The 17,348-nt window shown below is 52.0% G+C and overlaps 1 protein-coding gene and 1 pseudogene across 1 annotated transcript in view; one reads left to right on the top strand and one right to left on the bottom strand.

Annotated features, from left to right (window-relative positions):
* Nucleotides 1-2,763: 2,763 nt before the first annotated feature.
* RAB6B (RAB6B, member RAS oncogene family) overlaps nt 2,764-17,348 on the bottom strand; it is a 57,873-nt gene continuing 43,288 nt past the window's right edge. Inside the window, exons 3-8 of the mRNA XM_059920303.1 lie at nt 10,249-10,302; nt 9,958-10,063; nt 8,593-8,704; nt 7,454-7,547; nt 4,602-4,668; nt 2,764-2,953 (exon numbers count right to left, since the gene is read on the bottom strand). Coding sequence (XP_059776286.1) covers nt 2,889-2,953; nt 4,602-4,668; nt 7,454-7,547; nt 8,593-8,704; nt 9,958-10,063; nt 10,249-10,302 — 498 coding nt within the window. The 3' untranslated portion in view covers nt 2,764-2,888. The remainder of the gene's footprint in view (nt 2,954-4,601; nt 4,669-7,453; nt 7,548-8,592; nt 8,705-9,957; nt 10,064-10,248; nt 10,303-17,348) is intronic.
* On the top strand, nt 12,376-13,362 carry LOC132365232 (histone-lysine N-methyltransferase, H3 lysine-36 specific-like; annotated as a pseudogene).

The following is a 17,348-nucleotide window of genomic DNA, read 5'->3' as shown; positions in this document are numbered from 1 at the left end:
CATGATATTTTCTTCAAGGGAATCTGATCATTTCATTATTGAACCTTAACTCTGAGACAAGATGCTAGCTACAAGCAAGAGGACAGTGATGGCACCTGCCCAAAACGGGAGCCAAGGAGCCAACACCCTTCTGTGCTGGAGGTCTGGCTGCCCCGACAGACCCAGGAGTGAGGGGTGGAGATGAGGCCCGAGGAGGGTGCCCATGGAATGGTGTGGCACCACCAAGATGGGAGGATGAGGGGAGGCAACCGCCCTCACCTGCAGAGGCCCACGGGGCTGGGAGAGCCCGGGCTCAGGAGAGAGGATGTTGTGTACGCACTGGAAAAGGATGGCTCACCGACGCCACATCAAGCCACATTGTATCTACTGCGTCTCTTACTATTCTTCTAGGCTGTGACGGAAAAAAAAAGTGGTGCCTTGGATATGTGTGCACATGAGAAGGGGACTGAGTTTCTACCTTTTTTTACAAGAATGTTTTAAGAAAAAGTACTCTTAGTACCAAGAAAATAAAAATCCACCATCCATTCATTCACTGAGACCCAAAGAGATCCCTGCAAATGGGGCTGTCCCAGGGGCCACAAGCAATGGCCCTCACTGCCAGCCAAGCCGGGTGCTGTCACCTGGACTCCTATGAATTCTCACGAGGTAAGTAAGCACTCTTCCAACAAGCACCACTTGGGGGTGTGCCATGGTGGGGCTACGGGCCCACGTGGGCATGCACACCTGTGCATACAAGTACAGACAGAAACAGTGCACATATTCCCAGGGGCTAGTTTTGCCTGTAGTTAACACATCTATGCAGTATTTTATTGATGGCAAGACAATCACAAGTTTTGGGACAATATATAGTATTTCTTATTTCAACACGTTGCAGTACTTTTGAATTTCCAAAACTGTTATCACAATGCAAGTTCCAACTTGAGAGGAGGAAGAACAAGAATATACATTGAGCACATGGATCTCTGTGAGAATGTGTGTGTGGAAGGTGTATACACAAGTCTATCTCTCTATATAATTATGTACACACATATAAAAACTCAACACGTGACACTGGAATTACGTTCGTACTTTAGTCTATGCCTTCTGGAAGAGGAGCTCAGTGGGAATCCTGCTTCCTCTTTTCTTCACTCGAAGATACACTCCTCTCTAAAGATCAGCTCTGACACGCAGTCTCCTTAGCTGAGTGTGTGACAGACCCACTGGACAACTTATCAATGAGTCCTGCCAGTTCCTGCTGCACTTACAGGCTGCCAGTTTGGATTAGTTTCTGAGAAGTTCCAAATTCACTGCAATAACTTGTCAGAGCCCCGCTTTATGGAGGAATTTACCCCCTACCACACCCCAGACGGTCATTTAGCTCATCTATGACAAGCCCAATAGCGGCCTGGAGGAAGAGTCAGTGCCGGCTTGGAGGGCAGGGCTTACCGATTTTGGCCAGAGTGGCTGCCCACTGCCTGGCTTTGTGCCAGCTCAGGGGTGGTGAGTCTGGGTCTATTTGGAACGCTGGCCAAGCAGGCTACATCACTTAGTGAAAGAGAGAGTTCTCTTCAGAGATTTTACAGATAGGTCCTCAGGTCTAAGTCCTCTCAGAAATGAGTCAAACATGGCAAGGACGTCTCTCTCTGGGAAGCCTCCTGGGGACCCCACTTCAGCCCTACCCTCAGGCAAGCAGAGTGCTGCTACAATATCTGCAAAGGTCTGTGCACAAAGATTTCAACTGCACTGTGCCAGAGTGGCAGAAACACGTCAAGAAGTCAGCTTTTGCAGAACAGCATCAACAGTATTAGCAACCAAGGACTGGCAAACATGCATCTTCCAGGTGGCAGTTCTGCAGACCCTCCCTTCCCCAATCCCAGACGGGCCAATACTGTGTGATACAGGCTCCAGCTTTCCTGGCATCCAAGGAGGAGGGCCTCAGGGGGCACACACTGAGATTCCGTTTGCCCTTCCCTTCCCTGCAACCCAGATGCGTGTGCTGATTGCCGGACAGGTTGGCTAAAACATTTTCAGAACTACACATGGTGCCCCCAGTCTATAACCCAGCCCACAGGTGCCAACAGCACCCCGTCCTTCCTTCCCATGACCTCTTGTTCTGCCAATCACTAGGCGGACCACAGAGAACGGAAGGTTGCCTGTGGCGAGTGCCCTCTCAAGGCTTTTCAGGGAGGGGAAAGAGGCAGAAATAATTCCAGTGGGCCTGTGGCTGGGCCCCCTGCAGTTCACAAGGTCTTAATTTCAGCTCGGGGCCATGGCTGATGCCCCACTCTGGCCATGGAAGAAGGACAGAGTCAGAGCTGCCTCTTCAGAGGCTGTTTCGTTCAATCAGTGTTTGATTTAACCAGGCAGGGCCTGTTTGGTGGACGCTGGTTGGTCTGGGCCAGACAGCCTGGGGATTGGAACCTAATTAAATCGCCCAGTTAATTGTTTATTGTATTGGTCTGGGGGTGGGAGGAGAGCAGAGGTGATGAACCGTTCAAAGAGGACAGGAAGGAGGAGGCGTGTGGAAAAGGTTCTCTGTAAGTTTACAAATATACAAAAACAAAAAAAGCACATCTTTCAAATAAAAATGACTACATTTTTATCTGGCAAAAAGTTGTATACACATGGTTTAAATTTTTTTTTTAATTTTAACAGTTTTTGGCAATCTTAATAAAGTACAATATATTACAACCAAACCAAAAAATAGTTGTTTAAGTAACAGCTGTTAAGAGTGACGTGATCCCTGATGCCCAACCTCCCTCCCCACCCCACCCGACTCCTAGAGACAGAGAGAAAAGAAAAATCCTCCCATCTGGATAAGCTCATCTCCCACCCCCCTTAGGAAGCTAACCAATAGGAAGCAACACAACAAGCGAGTAGTGTCAAAGGAAGCCTGCGGTCAGGCTGCATTAGCAGGAGCAGCCACCCTCGCTGGCCGGAGGCTCCTGGGGTTTGTCCAGCTTGATGTCGATCACTGCAGGGGGCGGGGCTAAGGAAGATGACTCTCTCGGAGGAGCTCCCACCCCCGCTCCGGCCCCGGTGCCCCCTAAGTTGCCCTGCGCAGCCCCTCTGTCCTTCAGCAAACACCCAGGAACTTGCTCTTTTCTTTGCCTGGGTGGGAAGGATGCAGGGTCACCAGCTCCCACCCTTCCACCTCTTCCCCGACCCTTCCTGTACATGCATGCCCTCAGCAGTATCCACCAGAAGTAAAACTTGTCCTGGGCTGTGGGACCATCATCTAAACACAGGCCTGACAGACCCTTTCTTAGAAGGCTTCCCGGTGACCAGCCTCGGCCTCGGCCTTGTTACCTATCAGCCCCACCCCAAAGTGCCCAGGAGGTGGAGCCTGCCGGCCGGGCACGGAGCCCACCTTGCAAATTACAGGGCTACGTGGGCCTTGCCCAGGTGGGCACAGCAACCTCGACCCCTCAAGCTCCCGTCAGAACGGGTCGCTTAGACCCTGAGGCTGCTGCTGTGAGAACCCACATCGCTGGGGGAGGGTGTCGGCATAGCCCCGCTCCAGCCCCTTCCAGGGGCGCTGTGGGGACTGGGGGCTGGAGGAGCACGGATCGGATCCGCCAGAGGAGCGGGTGCAGAGCGCACAGCCAGCCTGCTCCCTCTGCCCTCACCGGGCTGAAATCCCAGCCAGGCCAGGCCTGGTCACAGCCCTGCACAGAATCGCCCTTCCTGTGGGGCTGGGAGAAGCAGCCCTGCGATGGGACCCGCTGCCCGTGTCCTAGGGAGGTTTTGTGGTCCCTAGGTAAGGACGAGGAGAGGTTCTTCAGAAGTTAAGTGCTATAAAAAGCCATGCTTCCCTTAAAGACTACTTACCACTTTCCCTCCTTACCACTTTTTGGCCACCTGGCCATGGCATATTCTGAGTATGGCTTTGTCCATGACTTTTCCTGAACCCCAATTCCCTAAACCCCAATTTTCTTATGTACATTTTTATCTTGTTTTGTGTGTATGTAGCGTATATATACATAAACACACATTTTTTATAACATGGCAGACTATAAATAAACTAGTAAATAGACAATGAACAACTGCCTTCCTTCCCACTGGGCAAATCAGACCACCTCTCTGAGCCTCAGTTTCAGCTTTTGGGTGTGGCCTGAGTTCTGGGGTGGACGGTGTGAGTGGTGTGCAAACCCTGCCCGCAGAGCAGTGGGGAGGCCCGGGCTGTGCAGGACAGGCAGGGGAGGAGACACCTGGTGGGGGAGTCGTCTCGCGTAGAGGAGGTTGGGCCATGCTGAGATCATGTCTGACCGCACAGAAATGGAGATTCTACTTGTCCCCATGAAATACAAATCTGTGTTCACTGGAAGGAAGGGCACTTACTAGTTCTCACTCCCCACACTGTCACTCCACACACATCCCTCTGGCATTCCCACACTGTTTTGGAAGCTTAGGTGGTTCGAGCTGGATGTGGTCTTAAGGACCTTGGAGTTCAGCCTCATCCCTGTACAGAGGAGGCCCCACAGAACAGCTATCTGCCAGGAAGGCTGGCCTGGAGACCTGGCAAGGGTCTGTCCACTGTTCTAACATGCCACGTGGATAAATCAATGAATAAATGGCTTCTGCAGCACATCTTTCACTCACTTGTCAAAGGAAAAGGATACTGCCTTCTTTGCTTTTCTCCTGGACATTCTCCATTCCAGGCAGAGCCGAGGCCACACGTCGGAAGAGCTGGGGAGAGGGGGAGATGCAGCATGAGCCCCCATCCTTCCCCTCCTGCTCCCGGTGTCTCCACCCTCTGCCTCTTCTCACCCTGACCTCGGGCTCTACTCTCTTTCTGTCCCACTGACTGCACCCTGGACAGCAGGGGCTGCACCTTACTTCTCCCACCTGTGCCCCCAGCACCTCTCATGGCGTTGGGCCCCGGCAGGCCTCTCCCCCAGGCAGGCTGGCCACAGGGTCATGAGGGGCTGAGTGTGGGTCATGGGGATGGCAGGGACCTACCCCGGTGCAGAAAACGATCTAGGTCCTGGGAGACAAGCTTCTGGCCCGCTGCCCATGCAGGGACCTGGTGTGGGGAAGGGACTTTCGATCTGCCCTTGAGACAACGACCCTCTCCTCAGGGAGTCCTGCGAGTCCACGGGCATCGGGGCAGCTGGGAGTCAGGGCCACACAGTCACAGCGGAGAGAGATTTTTTCAGAGGGAATAAGGACACAGGAGTGTGAATGTGACATTGTGGGTTTGCTTGGGTGTGGGTGAGTGCGATGTGCATATTGTGTGTAGAGGAGTATAGGTGGTGTGGTGTGGATGTGTGGCATCTGTGGGGGGGGAATGAGTGTGTATGGTGTGTACATGTACACATGTGGGGTTTCTGTGCGTGTAAGTCTGTAAAGTGTGCATGAGAACTGTGTGCGTGTGGTTGTGTGTGTGTGTGTGTGTGTGTGTGTGTGTGTGTGCGTGCGTGGAACCTAGCAGGTGACAGCAAGTACAAGGCAGAAATACAAGGCACCAGAAGATCCTGAATGCTCTCCCATCTCTCTACAAACACCAACTGCAGGAACTAGGTGAGCTCTGGGCTTAAAACTTCTCCACTGCCTGAGCTCTCTGAAGACAGGGTGAGTCTTATTCAAGGTCTCACCCCAGAGCCCAGCCCCATGGGAGCACCCAGGCTGGGTGACAGGACAAAAGGCGGTAGGAGTCCGAGCGGGGAAGCCGCTGGTGGGCTCTGCATGGTATGGACCCTGTGGGCGGGCTGCAGAGGGGGCTCGGAGCGTGGCTGGCAGAAGTGGGAGAGCATGCAGAGGGCCCAGTCACTCCCCAAGCCTCCCCTCGAGGCCTTGCCCCGGGCAGCCCTGCTCTGCCTGGCTGGCTGTCAAAACGGTCACAGCCCCTGCCAGTGGCCAAGCTGCCGGTTAGATGGAAGCTCTCGGGGTCACACGGGGGCTTCTGGGAGCAGATACGCTCACGTTCAGAGTCCAGGAGGCTGCATTGCGTGGAGATGCCTCTCCACCACACAGGGTTAGAACTGACCATATACAACTCTGGCTCAGACCATCGCCTGGCTTCCAGAGCAATCTGGAAAGGGGGGCATCGGCATCTCCCTGACCACGGGGGCAGGGGCTACCCGCCCTCGGGGCTGCTGCCCTCTGCTTCCCCGCCCCCCAAGCCTTTCCATCAGGGCCGCGCAGAGCAGCAGCCAGTGTCTCCTGCAGGCCTCCAGGGACAGGTAGCTCTCTCCTCCAGGTGACACCACGGCCACCCTGGCCTTACTCCGAAGGAGGCTGGGAAGGGGATGGGAGGGAAGAGAGCCATGTTGATGAGCCTCCAACTGGGGTGGGGGCACTGAGTCCTGGGAGCTCGGGGCCTCCCATTCCGTCCCTTCCTGCTCCTCTGCCACCTCCCACTGGCAAGGCACTGCCCAGGCGGGGTAAACCCTCACTGCGTGAGGCCGGCTGCTGCAGTGGCAGCTTGTCTAGTGCCCCTGGACACTGCTGGGGGTGGCAGGGCAGAAGTGACCCCCAGCCAGGCCCCGACACCCCTCCAGTGGCACCTGTGCCCATGCCGGTCCCCTGGCCCAGGCCGCCCCAGCTCCTCATCACCTCTCTGAGTCCTCTTTTCCTTGCACACAGGGGTTCCTCACCTTTTTTGAACCAAAGATTCCTTTGGCAGGCTGGCAAAGCCTATGGGCTCCTTTTAAGTGTGTGAAATGAATTACATATAAGCTTTATGTAAAGGAAACCATTTAGTATTGAAACAAACTTCTAAAACCTTTAAAGATACAGACTTGTGACTAGCAGCACCTGTGCTTCCTCGGGAACCTGTTAAAGAGCAGAAGCCGGCAGGGGGTCTGACAGCCCCTGAGACACTGAGGTGGGAAAAAGTTCAAGAGACCTGCGACCCCGCCATAAGGGGATAAGAAAGCGGCTGTGACCTCTATCGTGATAAAGCCACAGGTGCTACTAACATACGGAGTCGTGTTGCCTACGCTCACAGCTGCAGGAAATACTGGAGGCCTGTCAGAGGTCAGTGCAGAGACACTTGTAGTTGTTTCCCACCTAAGTCCACTGGCCTGCTGAATTCCATCCGTGGACTCCTTGGGGGTCTGTGGACCCAGGAGAAGCCCCTGCTCCCAGGCTCAGCCCTAACCCCACCCCCTCTACGGCTCCTCTGAGGCCTCTGACTCCCAGGCCTCCCCCTACCGCGAGCTCGGACCGCACCGTGGGTGGACTCTTTTCTCCAAGCCTGCCTGGACCGCCACAGCCCTGAGCACTTGCCAAGCACAAGGCAGCAGCCCCAAAATGCTGATTGGAGAGACTCTCCTGCACGTCCACCCCACGTGAGGTAAGAAGCAGGGGAATGCTACCCCTCTCGGCCTCCTGGAAGTTGGTGGCTGATCCCATAGCCCCGATACCCTGAGGGCCACCAGTAGAGCTCTGGAGGCTACTCGCTCCCCATCTGGTGGGTCGACGGCCCCACCTAGTCTCTAGCCCCTTGGCCAAAGGCGGCGGACCCCACCTGCTTCACGTTGTAGCCGGTCTTCGCGCTGGTCTCGATGAACATAACGCTCAGTTCTTTGGCGCGCTGCTCCCCCTCCTCGATGGTTATCTGCCTGGAGGGGAGGCGAGAGGGGACCAGTTCAGTAGGGAAGCAGCCCCTGGTGGGGGCGGAGGGAGCAGCCTCAGATGATGGGGGCCCCTCAGTCAGCCCTGAGGTCAGGGCTGGACCCCAGAGCTCCCTCAGGGCGCAGGGGGCACAGGGCACAGCGGGACACCAGCCCCTCCCTACTCCTTGGCAGCTCCGTCCAGGTTGGGAGCAGGCCCTGAGGCAGGTGGCCGCTGTCCCTTTCCCAGTGTCACCACGGCCAGAGCCAACATTCGTAAAGCGCTGCCAGCCACAGACCGTCTCTCTGGGTGGTACCATCAGCCCCATTTTCCAAATGAGAACACTGAGGTTAAAAGTAATGGCCCCAAGGTCACCTACTGCAAGGGAGCTGGGCTTTGAACTCCGTTTCTTCACTTCAAGGACAAGATTCAAATAAAGCAGCCTCTAATCCAGATTATTCCCTAAACGGTCAGAGTACATCTCAGGAAGCCCTCAGTCCATGACTCATTGCTCTATCTGCCCCATGAGATGAGTGGACCAGTGCAGGGAAGGGCGCTGGGGTCAGCCCTGCGCCTGGACGATGGTGTGGAGCAGCCTCTTCAGGGAGAGCGTCACACCCAGACACAGCGAAGGACCAGGCCCTTCACACCCACACCCACGTCAGCACAGGCATTTCACAGGGGCAGGGCCGGTGGGAGCCCGAGGGCTGCTGTGTCTGTGTCTGCACTGAGGCTGGGCCCAGACCACGCACTGCTGGGCCAGCCGGGCGCATACGGCTCCACTCAGGCCACGCGTGGAGGCCTGCCCTGCCCCTGCCAGCCTGGAAGCTGGGGCTTCAGACATGACACAGCTGTGGAGAGGCGTCTACCAGGTGCTTTCAAAGCCTCCGGTGCCCCAAGGGGGTCCTTCCCAGATGCAGGGGGACAGGTCAGACAGGGTGCTGGGCAGGGGGTAGCTCACAGGGGCTGCTCACCCACAAATCCCAGCACTCCCTGTACAGGAGGAGCTGCAGAGGCATGGAGCGGGCCCGGCCTGCAGCCCCCTGCACCTACCTCTTGTCGGCCAGGTCCGTCTTGTTGCCCACCAGCATGATGATGACGTCGCTGCCCCTCTCTGTTCTGACATCATCGATCCACTTAGAGGTCTGTTGGAAGGAGTTGAGATCTGGAGGTGGAAAGTGCAGATAAAACAGGGCGTGAGCGGCAGCCCTGGCAGGAGAGGGGGAGGGTGGGAAGGGAGTAAGACCAGGAGCAGGAGGGAGGGGACTGTGCACCCTCAGACACCTGGGCGGGGCGGGAGCACGGTCCAGTGGGCCTGGGTCCTCCCGAGGACGCCCGCACGTGTGTGTGGAGCTGTGCCCGGGGTCCCCGAAGGCCCCTCATGTGCTGAGCCACCCTCTGGGGAGAGAAGTCACAGCATCTGGAAGGCCGCTGGGTCATGACTTCCTACTAGTGGTCCTAGGGCCCACCTGAGAGTCGGACCTGACTTTGGAGGCTCACAGCAGAGTGAGAAATGGGTGCAGTAGACTTGGCTGAGCTTGGAAACAGTGTGACAGTGTGTGGGGGGGGGACCGCAGCAGCTCCCAGGGCAGGAGGGCCCTGCAGAGCAGCCCCCCACTGACAGGAGCTCAGAGGGGTTTCTGAAGAGCACCCTCAGGCCCTGAAAGTCAGGGGAGGGGGAAGGCGGCCCCAGGAGCAGATAAAAGCCAGGAGAGGCCAGGCGTTTCAGGGCAGCTCTCGCCTCTGTCAGAAGCTGTGGCAGGCCTCACAGAAGAGCAGTCACAGGGCGACGCCCACCACTGAGCGGCCCGCAGGCCCAAGGGGAGCGGAGGCGCCCTTTCCTGGAAACCTGGGCTTCTCGCAGCCTGATTTCCCTTCTGCGCAGCGTCAGGCTGCAGGAGCCCAGGCCTCCTCGGGGCCCAGCTCCCACCTGCTCTCAGGTGCGCAGGGAGCCTGCGGTCAGAGCCAGAGGCAGCCGGCTGGGGCAGCCTCCCACCACGCCCATGACTGCAGCCCAGGGGCTTGCCAGGTGTGTGCCCTGACACCTGCCTGGGCAGTGGGGCTCTGCACCAGGCCCTACCCCTCACCCCAGCCCCACGAGCCTCCCTCAGGGCTGTGCGTCGCTCTTGAGAACAGCCGATTTGGCCAGAAGAGCCACAGTGTGTGAGAAGTGCAGGCCACCCAAGGCCCTCCTGGACCCGCTGGGCCTCCCCTCCCAGGGAACCCGGTAAGGAACTGGGATGCTGCTGACAAAACCACGGCTGCCAGGTCAAGGTTGGCCTGGGGACCAGCGTCTTCTCCCATCTTCACACATACACACACACACACACACACACTCTGCAGCCTGGCTGGGGCCGCACCTGGGCCCCGGAGCCCCTGCGAGCTGCCCCCCGCCCAGCACCCAGGCCCCACACTCACTTGTGATGTCGTACACCACCACGGCCACCGTGGAGTCCCGGATGTAGCTGGGGATCAGACTGCGGAACCTCTCCTGGCCGGCTGTGTCCCAGAGCTGCAGTCGCACCTGTCACAGGGAGGGAGGAGGCTCAGGGGGCAGTGAGGTCCTCGTGATGGGAGTGGGGGCTGAGGGAGGGCCCGGCTCTGGGACGCTGGCCACGCACAGGCTCTCAGCGGTGCCCAGCACGGGCCCCAGGTGATAGGTCCCAAGGAGCCCTCCCCGTCCTCCCAGGTCTCAAGTCAGGCACTCACCGTACGGTCCTCCAAGTACATGGTTTTTGACAAGAAGTCAATCCCAATGGTTGCCTGTTAGAGAAAAGCACAGAACGGTCAAACCCAAAAGGTCTCAGGCCAAGGGGCAAAAGCTGAGTCACCCAGGTGGGGACACAGCCAGCAAAAGGGGTCACCCACGCCGAGCCTTAGGTGGGTTCTGTTCTGCTGCCCCACCCCCAGCTCAACAGTGAACCCTCTTGCCCCTCTCAGAGGGACTGAGTTTGAGCTAAATAAGGATGAGGATAGGTTTTTTAGGGAGTGATACTTTTTGGAGAGGAAGAGAAAAGTGCTTTGGAAAGGAGAGGAGAGAGCGGGTGAGGAGGCTTCCCCAGTGGCAGGGCCACTGGAACGTGTATCTCCTGCCCCGCTCAGGTGGGGGCCTGGAGGAGCAGGAGCGAGGTGGTCTCCCTGCCCCAGCCTGCCGGGCCCCGCCTGCCTCCTTCCCTCCCTGCCTCCACTCGAGGCTCCCAAAGCTTTTCTCCTCAGCCCTGGAACTCAAGCGCCTGGCGGGGGATCACCACTGCCCAGGAGGTGGAGCGGGGGCAGGGCGGCTTGCCAGGGGGAGGGCAGAGAGCAGCCGGCTTTCCCCAGGGACATCACAGCCACCCACAGCAGCATCTCGTTGTGAAACCCACCGGCTCTTTTCTACCCAGACCGACACACTGGAAGCCAACTGTCTAGGTCACACCCGTGCCTCCTCTGTCCTGGCACTAGGAGGCGCAGTTGGGCCAGATGGCTGGGACCCACCACTCACTTGCTGTGTGGCTTGGGGCAGGCCTCCAACCTCTCTGGGCCGAACCCGCACCCAGTGTTTGTGACGGGAGCAAGATGCTGTCAGCGTGAAACAGTCACTGCTATGTAATTAATAATAATGGAGACTCCGACACAGCCTGAATGTCAGGGCACTGGTTAAGGACACTGTGGTTCATCCAAATGATTAGAAACCTTGGCAGCCATTAAAAATCACGTGCTTGAAAAATATTTAAGGATTTCGGGAAATGGTCATCAGGTGAAAGAAAACAGGTTACAAAACATCATGTATAGTGTGATCCCAACTTGATTAACTGAAGTAGAGATACAAGTATTTTTCATATTTTCTTAGACGTTGACGTGAAGGGACTACACTAAGGCCTTAATAGTGCTGGTGTCTGAGAGTACTGACACTGTGGGTGCTTTTTTTTTTTTTTTTTTTTAGATCACGTGAGACTTTAATCGTTGAACAAACAGACAATTAATAGCAGTTATACCATTGAAATGTCGTGATCCAGCATCAAGGTCATAAACCATATTGCCCATATGAACTCCAGAATACAATTACACTGTTATCCCTAGTAAAACTTGTTCCATTGATCAGTGTTTTAGAAGAACAGGTGATAAAGCATTTTGACTAGCTGGCCTAAATTTTAATCACTCAGAAGTGGTTTATTCTCCAAAAAATAAATGGCGCACGGGCTCAAGACACACCGGCTTCAGTAGTTGTGGCGTGCAGACTCAGTAGTTGTGGCCCACTGGCTTAGTTGTTCCGTGGCACGTGAGATCTTCCCGGGCCGGGGATCGAACCGGGTCCCCTGCATTGGCAGGCGAACTCTTAATCACTGCATCACCAGGGAAGTCCCCTTTTAATAAGTCCCCTTTTTTTTTTTTTTTTTAATGAAGAAAAAAATCTTTTATTTGAAAAGATTTATAAGGCAGACAAACTTCTGGCAAGAGTGACGAGAAAAAAAAGTGAGATGATAAAATAAATAAAACAGAATAATGAGGAAAAAATACCTAAAGACACATCAAGGATCTTAAACATAATCAGAGCGTCATGAAGATCTATATGCTAATAAATTTGACAACATAGATGAAATGGCAGTTGGGGGACCCCTCAGGCAAAATTATTGAGGCAAGAAGAAATAGAAAATTGGGGGCAGCAGCGGAATAGGCCGGGGCAGGTCGCACTCGCTGCCTTCTCCCCTGAAGAGAGGCGCCGGGGGAGGCGGGTGTGGAAAGTGGCTCTGCGCTCTCCCCATTGCTCCGCTCGCGCCCCAGCATAATGGGGGCCACACCCTCCCCCCAGCCGGCCCGGGATGGGGCGCAGGGCACGGTTGATGCTGGCTCAGGATGGATCGGACCTGTGAATTACCTAGGAGAAATTGTCTGCTGCCCTTTTCCAATCCAGTGAATTTAGATGCCCCTGAAGACAAGGACAGCCCCTTCGGTAATGGTGAATCCAATTTTTCTGAGCCACTTAATGGGTGTACTATGCAGTTACGGACTGCCAGTGAAAAAATCCCAAAATGCTTATGGACAAGATTCTCCATCTTGTTACATTCCACTGCGGAGACTACAGGATTTGGCCTCCATGATCAATGCAGAGTATTTAAATGGTTCTGCTGATGGATCAGAATCCTTTCAGACCCTGAAAAAAGTGATTCAAGAGCTCAGTCGCCAATTGTTTGCACTTCCCTGAGTCCTGGTGGTCCAACAGCACTTGCTATGAAACAGGAACCCTCTTGTAATAAATCCCCTGAACTCCAGGTAAAAGTAACAAAGACTACCAAGAATGGCTTTCTGCACTTGGAGAATTTTACTTGTCTGGATGATGCAGATGTAGGTTCTGAAATGGACCCAGAAGAGCCAGGCACAGAGGATGAGAGTATAGAGGAGATCTTTGGGGAAACTCAGACCAATGCCACCTGCAATTATGAGCCTAAATCAGAGAATGGTGTAGACGTGGCCAGGGGAAATGAACAAGACAGCACACCAGACAGTAGACATGGAGCAGTCAAATCGCCATTCTTGCCATTAGCCCCTCAAACTGAAACACGGAAAAGTAAGCAAAGAAATGAAGTGGATGGCAGCAATGAAAAAGCAGCCCTTCTCCCAGCCCCCCTTTCACTAGGAGATACAACCATTACCATAGAAGAGCAATTAAACTCAATAAATTTATCTTTTCAGGATGATCCAGACTCCAGTACCAGTACATTAGGAAACATGCTAGAATTACCTGGAACTTCATCATCATCTACTTCACAGGAATTGCCATTTGTAAGCAGTTTTTGGTACAACTTAAATATATACATAAATGTATATATACAGGCAACTTAAAGGGAAACTATAAAAACCAATTATAACTAATTGGTTTTTGGTTGTTTATCAGTTCACAGATGAAAGCCTATTGCTAATGATAAGCTCTTTGGGGAAATTTTACTTTGATTTAAAAAATTTTCCTCTATTGTATGAGTTTGGTTCTTTTTTGATTTTTCCCAGTTAACTCTCCATTGAGGACTGGCTAAGAGTTAACCTTTTTTTTTTTTTTTTTTTTTTTTCACACACACACACTGTATTTTATTTTTACAAGAGATAAATAGACTGACACCAAACATTGTACATGGATGACCACAACAAAAGCAACAATGATTGCAATTACCAAACATGAAACACACACATACTATGTCATAATATTGACATTCAGTCCAGTAATCCTCCACTGTAACAGCTCCTTTACTTTGCAGTGAAAATTGATTTGTATATTCTTTGCCTCTGAGTCCTTGTGGGATTTTTTTTTTTTTTTTAAATTCAGACAGAAAGTCACAAAAATTATACTCATCCTCATCAGTTCACTCAGTCCCATGTAATTCATTTTTTTTTTCACCTTGATCTTTTGTTAGCACTTTTATGAGTTCATCAGTTTTTCATTAGAGTTCTGAAAATGCTTATTCATTCAGTTCAGCGGTACAGTCAGTTACCAGGAACCTGTACTTGTCAGAGTCTTTTCCATGAATTTCTTGAAGATGAAACCCTTTTATAGGAACATATTTGCAAAATCATCAGAGTACACCCAGAACTGTCTGTAAATGACAAAAGACTTAAAAATGACCACGGTTAAAGATTTGATGCTTTTTTTTTTTTTTTTGCTTCTTTCATTATACTTTTCTCTATTTTCTACAATGAACATATAATAGTTCTAGAAGCATAAATAAAGCATTTTGAAAGAAAAATAGGGTTGAAAAATAAGCTTAATTGAAAGGAAAATTGTGTGGTGACTTCTGACTACACAACCAAGGAAGCCCAAGGAAATAGAAAAACCCATGTCTGCAGGCCCCCCGGCTGACTTCAAGCAGGTGCATGTACACTCCCATCCTCACCCATTCCACAAAGGAGTTAAGGTGGCTGCGTCCTCCTGGAAGCTTGCTTTAGTGCAAAGATAGGGAGTGTCAAGGAATCATACAATTCTACAACACGCGTGCTAAGCAAACACCTTAGATACAACTCAATCCCCTACTCTGGAGACCTGGAAAGTTAAAGCACACACCTAGCGTGACTTTGCCAATCAGAGGCAGAGCTGGGAGGATCAGCGTAAAATCTTGGCATCACTTGGGCTCTTTCAACCCCAGCTTTGCACACCTTTCCTGCATGGTGTAGCCACTGGGGAATTGACGAGCGGCTTGTGGACTGAGCCTTGTTCCTTAACAGTCACACTACCTCCATTTATTGGTATCTGTTAGAGCAATGATCCTTGTCTGCTGTCTCGGAGAAATGTACAGGCGGACATCTCTCAACTCCAGTGCTCAGTGGCCACCCCAGGGACTGCCAAGCTCCTTCCGTAAAGTGACCCTTGAGCTAAAAAACCCGGTGTATGACCTCAGGATTGGTAGCAGGGACTGCTAGCTGTCCCCCAACATGGAGTCTCCCTTTCTATAGTATTAGGACTCCAAACGTATAGATGAACTCATGCCTGCCCCAAATAAAGACTGTATTTCCCAGCTTCCTTTGTAGCTGGGTGGCTAAGTTCTCTGGTCAGTGGGATGTGAAGGTGACATCTGCATCTTCTGGGATGGGTCCTTCATGGGGAGGGGCGATGTACCCACAGCTGCCCCTTTCCCTTTCCCACTGTTTGGAATAAAGACAGGTGGTAATAAGTCATATTGGACCATCCAGATGAAGGTGACAGAGTAGTGGCGACAGATGAACCAGACAGAGGAAGCCTGAGTTCCTGCCTGTAGAGCCCCCTCAGCAGCAACCCCTTACACTCAGACTGTTGTGTGACAGAGAACTGGACTTCTATTTCGCTTAAGCCACTGTTATTTGCAGTTTCTTTTAATACAGCCTAGCTCTATCCTAACTAATAGAGCAAAGAACCACGGAGAAACATACCCCTCAAGGGTAGGCAGCATGGGTGGTGACAGTGATGTTCCTGATGATAATGTAACAACAACAACCCCATCTCGCCTCACGTGTGCTTCCATGGAGGACAGAGAAGTCACCAGATGACATGACAAGGATTGTGCCTTGTGGATCAAGCTCTGGTAAAGCTCAACCCAGTGGCCTCCATAATCATAAACACCATTTACTGAGCACTCACATACTTTATTACCCCTCACAATAGCAGATCAGTGGTAATGATGAAAGTAAGGCTGAAAGGACCAACTTCCTATCTCTCCAGCTCTCTCCCACCTCTATTCCCACTTTCACGCTTCTTCTACATGAGAGAAACACCTGGTTCCTTAAGTGCCCAGTCTCTCAGACCTGTTCTGGCCACACTTCCCACCCAGCCAGGCCGTTGAGCCACTGAAGACCTTCCCACAGCTGCACACACTGGTGCCAAAGCACAGGCACTGTCCTTGGATGTGGCTGAGCCATCAGCTCTGCTCAAAAACATCTCCCTACGTTTCGCTTCCAGTGATGGCTAAGTAGTTTGCATCAAACTAACCCACCCACAGATAACTATTATAAACTCTGCACAAATAAAACAAATAACAATTTGCAATCACTGAAAAGTGACCAAAAGCAGGCAGAAAATGGAGGGGTTATAACCTCTAAAGGAAGGGAAGAAAACGAAGTGAGATCCTATGCTTAACCAGTTATTCCCCTGAGGTAGCTTCCTAGTCCCACCAAGTTAGAAGGACTTGGTAAACACCTCAGGCATTTAGTGAGAACCCCAGAAGGGTCAGCTTTGGGAAAAAGGGCATCATCTCAGGACTAAGGGTTATATCAGAGGACTAAGGAAAAAACCAAAAGAGACCTATCTTAACAAACTTTAAACATGGTAAGTAGGTTCCATGTCCTGGCTATTGTAAATAGTGCTGCAATGAACACTGTGGTACATGTCTCTTTTTGAATTATGGTTTTCTCAGGGTATATGCCCAGTAGTGGGATTGCTGGGTCGTATGGTAGTTCTATTTTTAGGTTTTTAAGGAACCTCCATACTGTTTTCCACAGTGGCTGTATCAATTTACATTCCCACCAACAGTGCAGGAGGGCTCCTTTTTCACCACACCCTCTCCAGCATTTATTGTTTCTAGATTTTTTGATAACAGCCATTCTGACCAGTGTGAGGTGATATCTCACTGTAGTTCTGATGTGCATTTGTGCAAATCAGATATATTTGCATTTGTGCAAATCAGATATGTGATATATAATTAGTGATGTTGAGCATCTTTTCATGTGCCCCTTGGTCATCTGTATGTCTTCCTTGGTGAAATGTCTATTTAGGTCTTCTGCCCAGAAGATGTGGCACATATATACAATGGAATATTACTCAGCCATAAAAAGAAACGAAATTGAGTTATCTGTAGTGAGGTGGATGGACCTAGAGTCTGTCATACAGAGTGAGGTAAGTCAGAAAGAGAAAAACAAATACCGTATTCTAACGCATATATATGGAATCTAAAAAAAAAAAAAAACAAAAAACAAATGGTACTGATGAACCTAGTTGCAGGGCAGGAATAAAGATGTAGACATAGAGAATGGACTTGAGGACACGGGGTGGGAGGGGGAAGCTGGGGCGAAGTGAGAGTAGCATCGACATATATACACTACCAAATGTAAAATAGATAGCTAGTGGGAAGTAGCAGCATAGCACAGAGAGATCAGCTCGGTGCTTTGTGATGACCTAGAGGGGTGGGATAGGGAGGATGGGAGGGAGGCTCAAGAGGGAGGGGATATGGGGACATATGTATGCATATGGCTGATTCCCTTTGGTGTACAACAGAAACTAACACAGTATCGTGAAGCAATTATACTCCAATAAAGATCTATTAAAACAAAAAAACAAAAAACAAAAAAAAAACCATGGTAAGTAAACCCTTCCA

The sequence above is a fragment of the Balaenoptera ricei genome, chromosome 4, assembly GCF_028023285.1.
Source record: "Balaenoptera ricei isolate mBalRic1 chromosome 4, mBalRic1.hap2, whole genome shotgun sequence".
NCBI classification, from domain to species: domain Eukaryota; kingdom Metazoa; phylum Chordata; class Mammalia; order Artiodactyla; family Balaenopteridae; genus Balaenoptera; species Balaenoptera ricei.
The sequence above is the reverse complement of the archived record's forward strand: the minus strand, read 5'-3'. Positions and strand labels throughout refer to the sequence as shown.